The sequence below is a fragment of the Oncorhynchus mykiss genome, chromosome 6, assembly GCF_057628025.1.
Source record: "Oncorhynchus mykiss isolate SJ-2025 chromosome 6, ASM5762802v1, whole genome shotgun sequence".
Taxonomy (NCBI): Eukaryota; Metazoa; Chordata; class Actinopteri; order Salmoniformes; family Salmonidae; genus Oncorhynchus; species Oncorhynchus mykiss.
This window is the reverse complement of record NC_143027.1, coordinates 16,681,387-16,695,344: the sequence shown is the minus strand read 5'-3', so window position 1 is coordinate 16,695,344 and position 13,958 is coordinate 16,681,387. Positions and strand designations below refer to the sequence as shown.

Sequence of the window (13,958 nt, the reverse complement as noted above, 5' to 3'; positions counted from 1 at the left end):
AGTTCCCATTTCCAGGTACTGTTACTACTCATTAACCTTGAGCTGTCTGACTTCATTGAAGTGTAATTATTATTATTATTCTACATTTTTTAGGGGTGTGTAATTATGTTTTCTGCAGATATCAAACTTCGTCAACATTGTGCTGCTCACTGAAGTTTGCTGTGTTCACTCATGTCATTATCATGTCATTAAAAACCACAGACTAAATGCTACATATAAAATTCTAAATTCTGAAACACTGTTATACATTTTCTTAGCAGAAGGTCATGTGATGATGAACAAATTCAATACAGGTCAAATGGCTGCTGTCATGAAACAGAATATATTGGTCAAGGTAGACTCAGTAATATGACATTATATACAACCGGGCAACATCCTGCTTACAGCCGCTGTTCGTTCTCCCCAAAGAGGGCATGCCCCAAGGGAGGGAGCAAATTGGAACAGCAAATGCTGTCTTGGTAGATTTGAGGCCTGTTGTTGTTGATGTCTGCAGGCAGGAAACCACCCTGTTGTGTGTATGATGATGTTATATGGCTGAGTATACCTTTAAGACATATCAACCTAGGAAAGGAGACAATAGCTAGGATTGACTGACGTGACAGAGAGCACATGAGAACAATATGTAGGCTTCCTGTGAAACTACAGCATATAATACTGTACTAATTCCTGTGGAGTACTTTTTATAGGCCTAACTACTGCACTCTGAGAAAGAGAGAGTGAGAGAGAGCGAGCGAGAGAAAGCGAGAGAGAGAGCAAGAGAGAGAGAGCGAGAGAGATGGATGGATTGATTCCCTTTCTTCTCTCATTACGCCAAAGGAAGGACAGACAGTTATCAGGTGTGTGTGTGTGGAGTGTCTGTCCGACTGTCTGTCTGTGTGCGTCCGTGCTCCCTGGTCTGCAGTCAGTGTGTTAACGTACCATCAAGGCCACTTATGGAGTTAAATTCAATCTTACTGGGCCTCATAAGGCTGATAACTTCCATCCAAGAATCTACTCTCATGTCTGCCTCTCGACTGCTATACTTAATTTAGTCCAACGCAGTGATGTAGTGGAGGCTAAATGCAAGTAAACACAGTTTACCAACAATTATTTTTGCTTGACAGTTTACCAACTTTTGCGGAAAGTGTAGGGAGTGTTACTTTTTTAACTGCGACCGGCGATAAGAGTTTACCAGTCTATTTTGTTTTATCACTACATCACTGGTCCAATGTACAGACAGTCCATGTGGAACTATCCACAGCCATAACCTTCCCAGTCAACTCAGCATGCCCTAAATGCATGGTCATTAACTTTACTGATTCATTTTCTGTATCACTCACAGGATATACTGTAAAGGTGTTGAAGAAGATCTGTCCACAAAATAAATAAATTGCTGGCTAACAATATGTGCCAACTGCTGCAGCATTCCAGAAATGCTCATATTGTAGATAGGCTTACAACACTTGGTCACAGCAAACAGTGAGGAATGGAGGCAGACTCTATAAGGCAGAACGGTAATCTCATCTCCTTCCTCTCAACCAAAGCCAGAGTTTCCAGTCAGTTGTAGACGAGCATTCTTTACAACGATTTCAGTTTTGCATAAAGCCTTGTAGCAGTCAACCACACAGTGATAATAAACATAGTTATAAACTGGGTGGTTCAAACCCTGAATGCTGATTGGCTGACATATCAAACTATATACCATGAGTATGACAAAACATGTATTTTAACTGCTCTAATTACTGGTAACCAGTTAATAATAGCTTATAATAGCAATAATAGTTTATAATAGCAATAAGGCACCTCGGGGGTTAGTGGTATATGGCCAATATACCACAGCTAAGGGCTGTATCCAGGCACTCCGCGTTGGTTGCGTTGTGCGTAAGAACAGCCCTTAGCCGTGGTATATTGGCCATATACAACACCCCGTGCCTTATTGCGTAATTATAATTAGGCTTAATTATAACATAGTTATGGGCTATATTTGTACTGCCAGAAGAGAAGAGAGTTTCATGCCAACATGTATCATCTCAGACACTAAACTACATTTAAACAATACTACTTGACAACCCTAGCCCAACCTCTGCACGCCATTCCAATTGGCTCATTCATCCCCCTCCTCTCCCCTGTAACCATTCCCCAGGTCGTTGCTGCAAATGAGAATGTGTTCTCAGTCAACTTACCTGGTAAAATAACGGATACATTTTTAAAAAATTTAAAAATGCCAAATACTTCGCTGAGATGGACAACTAGCAGAAAGAAGTGCTCTCACTCATTCACAGTGACTGTTATAAATCAATTTAAATAGAATTGTATTTGTCACATGATTCGTAAACGTAAGGTGTAGACGTACAGGGAAATGCTTACTTCCCAACAATGCAGATAGATAAAAGGATAAATAATAGAAAACTAGAAAAATAATAACACGAGGAATAGATCCACAATGAGTAACAGTAACTTGGCTATATACAGTACCAGTACCGAGTATACAGCTAATAGGTGACATAAGGATCACATCACACAGGCATTTATAAAAAATATTTTAAAAATGCAGATTTGCAGCTGGCTCATGTTGCAATAGATGCACAAATCGTAGCGTAACTGGACCCGACAATGAAAGGTCAACATATTTTAATTTCTAAATATGACAAGCTAAGGGGGAAAAAGCCCGATGGTAGAGAGGGCTTCAATTTCTGTTTCTCCATGGATCATTTGGACATCTTGCCATTTGTCAATTGGAAATCATCATCAATTCATGCGCTCCAATAACAATTGATGAATAGACTACAATAAATGAATGTAGGAAATTAAATAAATAGGCCTACACCATCATGGATCTACCAGCAAAGCATATATTATTGGAATGTAACACTCAATTCACATCATGTTACCATAACTTTAAAGTCGGACCATTAGATAAACCGTATGTGATAGGTAGGCTATGGCTTTCGTAAAAAGGGACATTTAGTTCCCACGAAATAAATGGTCATTCGTTTTCTATGTGTAACTGTGTACAATAGTTATGCAATACTATGAGCCACTAAAATATGAATGCTATTTTATTAAATACTTTCTGGTACCTGCAGGCTTTTCACCTGCTTTTTTTGTTGTTGTTTTTGAGCAGAGCAGAGCAATGAATGAATACTTGCAGCATGCAATGCCTACCTGAGATTTATGCTGATGTCCATCTTCGAGTTCTGAAACACTGTTCATGATTTTCCATCGATCATTTACCATTCTCTGAAAATCTTAAAATCCGAGATTTGACATCATTGGTAAAGGGAAAGTGTCAACCAGAGGGTTTATGTTGTTTGAACTATTCCAATAAGAAGGGGAAAAGGTTTACACATAAAAACTACTTCAATCACTGCACAGATCTCTATAATTCTAAAGGAGGTCCAGATGGGAATCTAGTAGTACAAACATGTTGATATCATACATACTTGTAGGACCCCTTGCAAAGAATAGTTGCTTTGAATTTTCGCAGTTAGGAAATTGCTATAACGTTCCTTCGTGTTACTAAAAAACACACATGCACATTGACAGTAAGCGTTCAATGCGTTGCAGATTCTAATGAATCAAAACTTCACCCGCGTTATTCAGAACCTAGAAGAAAACCTGCTTCTATTTCCTCCGTTCTGACTCAAAATTACACGTGTCCTGTCGAGGTTTTACGCGTGGGCTATGTACGTCCTTGTTAAAAAGTGAAAGAGCTCGGGCAAGAGATAAAACCGCCTCTGGTTTCCCTGGTTGACGTTGATAAACATGAAGCGGCTCTCTGATATGATTCAACGCGCAGTCAGATTAGCAACATATTGCATTGGGCAAGAGCTCCTCGACGTGAAATCCAAGCTTCAGTGATTCCCCTTCGTCGTGCGAGTGCGCGCGCGTGTATGCGTGTATTTTTTTTATTTTTTTTTACATTTATTTAACTAGGCAACTGTGAGAGAGGCTGTGTGTGTGTGTGTGTGTGTGGTTGTGTGTGTGCGCGCGCGCGCGACTTTGCATGCGTGCATGTGTATGTGTGTTACAATAATGCCTGTCTGTAGTCTACCTGCATGGGTTTTATGCACCGTTTCCCCTCCCTCTGAGATGATGCAGGTAATTAATTTCATCTCAACATTTCCACATGAGAATAAGGAGGAAGATAGCTTGTTCAACATTGTCCTTATACCTGTCATTAGCCTACATGGCGTTATACTCAGGGGCAGACTTAGTGATTTGGACGCCCCGGGCACAGGCCAGTCGAAGAGCTGTTCGGTAACAGCTCTTTTCGGTGAACGAATCAGATAAGAATGAAACAGCTAACTGAAAATACTTGAAATGCCGTTCACTAGTAAAGGTCTTTGCATCAATATAGAAGACAAGGAGGCAGGAAAATCGATGAGAGACAAACTATTACTCTTGGATATTTATTCGATATGATGAATAATATTCATAAATATAATATTTATTGTCTGATTCCCTCTTAGGACCTGCTTAGAGTGCTGGAGGTGTGTGTGTGTGTTAGAGTTCTTATCAGGCTTGAAAAATAGAGCCTGTATTACCCAAGGCCTATGAGCTGAAGCCCGAGCCCTGGTCCGACACATCACAGAAATGTAAGCCAACCCGAATAAAAGCCAGATTTCCAGAAAACTGCCTATCCTGCAGTCAAATGGCATGTTATTAATTGTTTTCATATTTTCATAATTAATAAACATAATTTCACAAAACCTGCGAAATTCCAGTGTTTCTATGTCAAATGTTATTGTTATATTATAAAAGTTTGGACACACCTACTCATTCAAGGGTTTTTCTTTATTTTTACTGTTTTCTACATTGTAGAAAAGTAGTGAAGTTATCAGAACTATGAAATAACACATATGGAATCAGGTAGTAACCAAAAAGGTGTTAAAACATTTGATCAAAAACAAATCTAAATATAGTTATGTTTTAGATTCTTCAAAGTAGCCAGCCTTTGCCTTGATGACAGCTTTGCACACTTTTGTCATTCTCTAAACCAGCTTCACCTGGAATGCATTTCCAACAGACTTGAAGGAGTTCCCACATATGCTGAGCACTTGTTGGCTGCTTTTACTTCACTCAGCAGTCCAGCTCATCCCAAACAATCACAATTGGGGTGAGGTTGGGTGATTGTGGAGGCCAGGTCATCTGATGCAGCATTGCATCACTCTCCTTAAAATAGCCCTTATACAGCCTGGAGGTCTGTTGGGTCATTGTCCTGTTGAAAAACAAATGATAGTCCCACTAAGTGCAAACAAGATGGGATGGCGTATCGCTGCAGAATGCTGTGGTAGTCATGCTGGTTAAGTGTGCCATAAATCACAGACAGTGTCACCAGAAAAACACCCCCACACCATCACACCTCCTACTGCATGCTTCACGGTGGGAACCACACATGCGGAGAACATCCGTTGACCTACTCTGCATCTCACAAAGACACGGCAGTTGGAACCAATAATCTCAAATATGGACTCATCAGACCAAGGACAGATTTCCACCGGTCTAATGTCCATTGCTTGTGTTTCTTGGCCTAAGCAAGTCTCTTCTTCTTATTGGTGTCCTTCAGTAGTGGTTTCTTTGTAGAAATTTGACCATGAAGACCTGATTCACACAGTCTCCTCTGAACAGTTGATGTTGAGATGTGTCTGTTACTTGAATTCTGTGAAGCATTTATTTGGGTTGCAATTTCTGAGGCTGGTTACACTAATGAACGTATCCTCTGCAGAAGAGGTAACTCTGGGTCTTCCATTCCTGTAGTGGTCCTCATGAGAGCCAGTTTCATCATAGCGCTTTATGTTTTTTGCGACAGTACTTGAAGAAACGTTCAAAGTTATTGAAATGTTATGTATTGACTGACCATCATGTCTTAAAGTAATGATGGACTGTCGTTTCTCTTTTCTTATTTGAGCTGTTCTTGCCATAATATGGACTTTTTTTTTTTTTTACCAAATAGGGCTATCATCTGTATACCACCCCTACCTTGTCACAACACAACTGATTGGCTCAAATGTATTAAGAAGGAAAGAAATTCCACAAATTAACAAGGGACACCTGTTAATTGAAATGCATTCCAGGTGACTACCTCATGAAGCTGGTTGAGAGAATGCCAAGAGTGTGCAAAGCTGTCATCAAGGCAAAGGGTGGCGACTTTGAAGAATGTGTTTAACACTTTTTGGGTTACTACATGATTCCATATGTGTTATTTCATATTCTGATGTCTTCACTATTATTTGACAATGTAGAAAATAATAAAAAAATAAAGAAAAAGCCTTGAATGAATAGGTGTGTCCAAACTTTTGACTGGTACTGTATATAAATATTATTATTATTATTAATATTAAGATGCAAACTCAAAAACTGTATATCTGACATAGTACAGGTGTCTTAGAGACCATAACCATGTGTGTGAGGTGTATACCTTTGTATACCTTTTCTTGCAAGCTTGTCCTGCTGGCAAGCATTGTAGACTTGGGAAAAGCAAGCAATTACTAAATGTGCTGAATTAAGAATCACATTCCTTTAAAAAATGTACCCCGATTTTAGCAGAGATGCAGATAAATATATTTAGTTTCTTTAAAAAAAGAACCACCAGTCAGGAGGATACAGACAGATCAAGAGGTAGGCTTAGATATGCAGAAAAATGTACATATTTTTTTTTTTTACATAGATTGAAGCATAATAATTATGGCTCTAGATTGCAGGTAAAAGCTGTTTCACGTGTTCGAAAAATGCAAAATTCTCCAACTCCTCAGATTTTTGGTCCTGCTCACTCCGGCAGAGGACTACTGTAGATGTATACCAGTTATTCAGTTAAATGTTATATAAAGGTTTTGTCGCAAGTCTGAAACAGAAACTTTCACGAACATGTGATGTAAGACCTCTCACAGTCTCACAAACACCATAACTCCATCATGCATTTTTTTTCAAGTCCTCCTCAACACAACCAATCAATTGATCATTCTGTGTGAGGAGCCTTCATGCTTGGAGAGGCAGAGGCCTGTAATCATCTGGCAGAATGAGCAGGGCTGTCAATGAAGCAGTCGTCTGATTTTTAAAGTGGCCCTTAAAATGGAGGGAAAAGACTCTCTAAAGTTAAAGCACCAATAAAAAACTGCATGGAGAATAAGAGAATATGATACACATCCCTGAAAGGAGAATTTGTCGATAGAATTTTCTTTAAATTGTTCTATTGTTTGGACTAGAGGCTAAAGGAATAGTTTTCAAATTCTTAAATGGAAAGTAACTACATATTTGGTGCCCCATTCCTTTGTGTGGTGTGAATGAATTGAGTTCTAAAGTCTGAATATTTTAAAGAAAATGAATTGAATCAGTCAACTAATCATGAATATATATTTTTGTACCTGCTGTAGCCTGGCCTATTATTTACATGGATGGTAAAACAAAAGGTGTTTTATTCTTGTTCTTGTGATAGGATGCCACTGCATTGAACTAAGACATTGGTAGTATCTATTATTGATGTCCCTTGTCTTTACTCACACATCAACTGAAAACTTTTAAAAGATTGTCCGAGGCTGTGCGACCGGATCAGCAAGAACCTCTATACAACACCGGTGACCGGCTTGTTGTCGTGCTTCCCGAGGGAAGTAGCTTTAGTTAATTGCCATGTCACTGTGACATCCAGATGGTGACCAATATTACAGGTAATTTCTCCCTCACCCATCGAAATAAACAAAATGTATTTTTACAGTTTCAACTAGCGGCCTGCTGTTGTTTTCAACACTTTGACATTAGCTACATCCCTTCTAGCCAAGGGAGCAGCAGCTATGTAAAGAAATTGTCTATAAAGTAGCACTTTGTTTTGTGGAGCCAGGTTCTTTATGGTGGTGGTGGTCTGGAAGTTAGCGAGACAGACTAATAAGTGGGGGGTAGGTGCCACCTACTGCCGTTGTGCCCTTGAGCAAGGCACTTCAACTTCTCAAATGTTAGTGACGATGGACAATAAAGTTGTATTCTAGATAAAGTATTACAAACTATCTCTGGATATCCTTATAGCATTGTTATACTGTAGCATTGTAAAGTAGCTTAATTTTGCTCAAACCCTCTTGGAGTGTGGTGCTTGATCTATCGACAAGATATTCCTATTTCATGACTTGGAAGGACTTTGCTGCTCCAACTTACAGCATATTCAGAAACCCCACAGTAATAACACTGAAACACCAAGGCACTCTTACCAGACTTGACTAAATTGGCATATCCATATTAGAAAGCAGTCAAAAAGAGTGAAGATGAGAGAGATGGACACTTTCAACATGAAATGCACTGATCGATTGCCAAAGTGTACTTATGTCAGAAGATGTCCTTGGATCACGGAGATAAGATATGGGATCATGGTCCTCTTAGAGTTCTCTCAGATAGCAACTGGTAGACTAAACGATGTATCAGCAATCGTTAGGGGTCCATCATCCATTCAGCAGACAAGATGTCCTCTCTAGACTCTATTCTCTTTGATCAGATCAGAGTGATTGCTGATAAGGGGCACAATTAAAGGATGAAAGAGCAGAAATGAAAACAGGGTGAGCCTTTGTTTTGCACAATGTATAATGAGAGCCCACAGGAGGTCCTTGATATGAACGACCAAACAAAAGAGCAACCAGCCAGTGCATTGGGTTGAAGTGGTGGTCAAAAATAAATTCTGACACTATTCTAAGAAACTCATGGATAGATTTACACAAGTTAGGAAAATGGCCACGTGGTGAGTTGTATATAATACCCCCAACATATCAACTAATTTCCCATACAATATCTTGAATGACTGCCCAACAAGAGGGATGTATTCATTCATTTTCCTCTCGTTAATAATATAATTATGAATTACTCAGTGCATTTAAAAAAATCAAATGACCAAATATCACACCAGCATTCACAGAGGCAGTTGAGAAGGGAGTTCTACAGTGAGTAGAAAGACAGAACTATAGAGAGGGCAGATACTGTAGGTAAGGGGAACACCAGGAAGCACTCCTCAGCCTTGACAGCACCGAGGTAGCCTCATTGAGCCACATTTCATCCTCTACACCTCAGTGGGTCCGTAAATAGGCAATTATTTCAGAAGCAGATACTGCCAAGGATTTGCCTTGACAGCTGCATTGCGTTTAGCCGGCGTACTAATAACAAAATAGTGTCCGTCTCCACAATCAGTGGGATAATTTGATAAATTGGAATGACCCAAGACTCACAACCGCCTCCTCACTATAAAGGCTTCTGTCTGGGGTTTTAATAAGACACCAAATGCATTGAGAACAGAAAGGCACTTTCACATCCATTTTTCATTAATCCACCATCGCACACCACCATCAGATGAACACGAAGAGAAAAGAGGACAAGAACAGTTAAATTCTGACTAAGTAAAAGGGACGCTCCCAAACTTTTGTATAATTTCAGTCAGTAGTTTTGAAAGTGATGCTCACAGGCCAAAACGGGTCCCAGTTTGTTGTGTACTACGTCATCCCATTGCTTACTATATTATCCATGTCATATGATTTGTTTAGTCCTGTGATTCATTTTTTGGGGGGGTGGGGGTGCAATTAGTATGATATGTTACGAATCCAATTTGTACAATATGTTATGAGTTTGTTGTGCTTAAAGTGGAACCGGCAGCATTTTAGCAATATGAAATATTACTTAAAAAATCGGTTCATATACAATACAGTCGTGGCCAAAAGTTTTGAGAATGACACAAATATTAATTTCCACAAAGTTTGCTGCTTCAGTGTCTTTAGATATTTTTGTCAGATGTTACTATGGAATACTGAAGTATAATTACAAGCATTTCATAAGTGTCAAAGGCTTTTATTGACAATTACATGAAGTTGATGAAAAGAGTCAATATTTGCAGTCTTGGCCCTTATTTTTCAAGAACTTTGAAATCTGCCCTGGCATGCTGTCAATTAACTTCTGGGCCATATCCTGACTGATGGCAGCCCATTCTTGCATAATCAATGCTTGGAGTTTGTCAGAATTTGTGGGTTTTTGTTTGTCCACCCTCCTCTTGAGGATTGACCACAAGTTCTCAGTGGGATTTAGATCTGGGGAGTTTCCTGGCCATGGACCCAACATATCAATGTTTTGTTCCCCGAGCCACTTAGTTATCACTTTTGCCTTATGGCAAGGTGCTCCATCATGCTGGAAAAGGCATTGTTCGTCACCAAACTGTTCCTGGATGGTTGGGAGAAGTTGCTCTCGGAGGATATGTTGGTACCATTCTTTATTCATGGCTGTGTTCTTAGGCAAAATTGTGGGTGAGCCCACTCCCTTGGCTGAGAAGCAACCCCACACATGAATGGTCTCAGGATGCTTTACTGTTGGCATGACACAGGACTGATGGTAGCGCTCACCTTGTCTTCTCCGGACAAGCTTTTTTCCGGATGCCCCAAACAATTGGAAAGAGGATTCATCAGAGAAAATGACTTTACCCCAGTCCTCAGCAGTCATATAATACCGGTCATATACAGTGGGTCTTGGACGTTTGTAAATTTATCAGTTATTCTGTGCTCTGGCACGCTCAAGCTCTGAAATTGGAGTAGATAGCTAGCCATAGTGAATTTGCGACCGCGAGAGATATGCTAACTGGATAACAGTTGTTCAGCATAGCTAGCTAGCAAAGCAATTCATATTTCTTGCTAGCTAACCAAATGACAAGTGCATCTCTAGCTGTGTAGCCAACGAAAAACAATACGAGGGGAAAAGTCAGTCCCTCACCCACTCCACCAATGATATGACGTCCTCCATACGCTAGCATTGTAGCCATGTTATGACTGATTTGTGATCATAGCTCTTGCTAGTTTGTTTGTATTGACATTCCCAGCCTTAGTTACATTTGTTCATTTTTGTCCAAAATATTGAGTCATTGAAACTGAAATAGTACCTCCCGAATGTAGGCAGAAAAATAATGTACCAGGCCAGCTGTGATTTACAACCTGATAGCAATATTTTTTGGATTACCAAGAAATGTGTTGGTGAATTATATTAACCATGCATTGAACTGCATCCATCTATTCTGCCAACAATTCCTTAGTTTACATCATGAAATGTTGAGTCAAATATAACCTATTTTTAAAACCTCTTATAAAGTTGGTTTTGTAGCATAAACTGGAAATTTTATATTGTTCACTGATTGTATGATTGTCTGTTTGTTTCATACCTGCAAAATAGTTAAAACGCTGTCAGTTCCACTTTAAGATCCTGGGCTGCATCTTTAGTACAGAATGTGTGTCCTGGTTGCCTTCGAGCCCTGTCTTCATAATGTCAGCAAACCAATCACACTGTCCAGTAAAATGTTTTTATGAGAGAGAGAGGATGTCACTGTTACTTTTGGAGGTAAGTGTAGAGTACAATTCAGACAACAGTATTATTGGTGTGTAGGATCATTAGGTGTCTTGTGCTGAGGACTAGGTCAAATCAAATCAAAGTTTATTTGTCACATGTGCCGAATACAACAGGTGTAGGTAGACCTTACAGTGAAATGCTTACTTACAGGCTCTAACCAATAGTGCAAATAAGGTGAACAATAGGTAAGTAAATAAATAAAAACAACAGTAAAAAGACAGTGAAAAACAGTAGCGAGGCTGTATACAGTAGCGAGGCTATATACAATAGTGAGGCTATACACAGTAGTGAGGCTTTAAAAGTAACGAGGCTACATGCAGACACCGGTTAGTCAGGCTGATTGAGGTAGTATGTACATGTAGATATGGTTAAAGTGACTGTGCATATATGATGAACAGAGAGTAGCAGTAGCGTAAATAGGGGTTAGCGAGTGGTGGGTGACGGGACACAATGCAGATATCCCGGTTAGTCAATGTGCGGGAGCACTGGTTGGTCGTGCCAATTGAGTTAGTATGTACATATGTACATGAATATACAGTGCCTTGCGAAAGTATTCGGCCCCCTTGAACTTTGCGACCTTTTGCCACATTTCAGGCTTCAAACATAAAGATATAAAACTGTATTTTTTTGTGAAGAATCAACAACAAGTGGGACACAATCATGAAGTTGAACGACATTTATTGGATATTTCAAACTTTTTTGACAAATCAAAAACTGAAAAATTGGGCGTGCAAAATTATTCAGCCCCTTTACTTTCAGTGCAGCAAACTCTCTCCAGAAGTTCAGTGAGGATCTCTGAATGATCCAATGTTGACCTAAATGACTAATGAGGATAAATACAATCCACCTGTGTGTAATCAAGTCTCCGTATAAATGCACCTGCACTGTGATAGTCTCAGAGGTCCGTCAAAAGCGCAGAGAGCATCACGAAGAACAAGGAACACACCAGGCAGGTCCGAGATACTGTTGTGAAGAAGTTTAAAGCTGGATTTGAATACAAAAAGATTTCCCAAGCTTTAAACATCCCCAGGAGCACTGTGCAAGCGATAATATTGAAATGGAAGGAGTATCAGACCACTGCAAATCTACCAAGACCTGGCCGTCCCTCTAAACTTTCAGCTCATACAAGGAGAAGACTGAGATGCAGAGATGCAGCCAAGAGGCCCATGATCACTCTGGATGAACTGCAGAGATCTACAGCTGACGTGGGAGACTCTGTCCATAGGACAACGATCAGTCGTATATTGCACAAATCTGGCCTTTATGGAAGAGTGGCAAGAAGAAAGCCATTTCTTAAAGATATCCATAAAAAGTGTCGTTTAAAGTTTGCCACAAGCCACCTGGGAGACACACCAAACATGTGGAAGAAGGTGCTCTGCTCAGATGAAACCAAAATTGAACTTTTTGGCAACAATGCAAAACGTTATGTTTGGCGTAAAAGCAACACAGCTCATCACCCTGAACACACCATCCCCACTGTCAAACATGGTGGTGGCAGCATCATGGTTTGGACCTGCTTTTCTTCAGCAGGAACAGGGAAGATGGTTAAAATTGATGGGAAGATGGATGGAGCCAAATACAGGACCATTCTGGAAGAAAACCTGATGGAGTCTGCAAAAGACCTGAGACTGGGACGGAGATTTGTCTTCCAACAAGACAATGATCCAAAACATAAAGCAAAATCTACAATGGAATGGTTAAAAAAAAACATATACAGGTGTTAGAATGGCCAAGTCAAAGTCCAGACCTGAATCCAATCGAGAATCTGTGGAAAGAACTGAAAACTGCTGTTCACAAATGCTCTCCATCCAACCTCACTGAGCTCGAGCTGTTTTGCAAGGAGGAATGGGAAAAAATTTCAGTCTCTCGATGTGCAAAACTGATAGAGACATACCCCAAGCGACTTACAGCTGTAATCACAGCAAAAGGTGGCGCTACAAAGTATTAACTTAAGGGGGCTGAATAATTTTGCACGCCCAATTTTTCAGTTTTTGATTTGTTAAAAAAGTTTGAAATATCCAATAAATGTCGTTCCACTTCATGATTGTGTCCCACTTGTTGTTGATTCTTCACAACAAAATACAGTTTTATATCTTCATGTTTGAAGCCTGAAATGTGGCAAAAGGTCGCAAAGTTCAAGGGGGCCGAATACTTTCGCAAGGCACTGTATAGATAAAGTGAGTATGCATATATGATAAACAGAGAGTAGCAGGTGCCATGAACATTTGGTGAAGAGGAAAAACCGAGCAAAATCGCTTCCAGTTGCAAAACACAGCTAGAAATGTGGTCACGGGAATGCACATTAAAACAGTTATATGTTATGCTTTAAAGCTTTGAATGCTGTTTATAACATTTGACATGTTTTAATAATGTGTCAAGATTTATAGCCTTGTGTTGATCACACAAGTTACATAATATGTGCTATGTACTGTATGTGGAATGTGAACAATAGACTTGGATTGGAATTGGTTTGAACCACCCACATCTTTCACATAAAAGACAGAGCAAGTAACTACAGTACAACCAAAGACGATTAAGGAGATGCATTTGCTAACAGGTCTCTTGATGATTATTTTTAGTTTAATTTCTGATATTATGTTCTATTTCCATCTGCGGTGAGTGGACACAGAAGT

General features: G+C 39.7%; 1 protein-coding gene across 2 annotated transcripts in view; it reads right to left on the bottom strand.

Moving 5' to 3' along the window:
• fibcd1a (fibrinogen C domain containing 1a) overlaps window positions 1-3,985 on the bottom strand; it is a 108,648-nt gene extending 104,663 nt beyond the window's left edge. The window contains exons 1-2 of one of the 2 annotated variants that reach the window (XM_036979470.2): window positions 3,423-3,985; window positions 3,145-3,227 (exon numbers count right to left, since the gene is read on the bottom strand). In XM_036979470.2, coding sequence (XP_036835365.1) covers window positions 3,145-3,216 — 72 coding nt within the window. In that variant the 5' untranslated portion in view covers window positions 3,217-3,227; window positions 3,423-3,985. Of the gene's footprint in view, window positions 1-3,144 lie in introns of both variants that reach the window. The other variant, XM_090237064.1, reaches the window with a different exon arrangement.
• Between the last annotated feature and the right edge of the window lie 9,973 nt (window positions 3,986-13,958).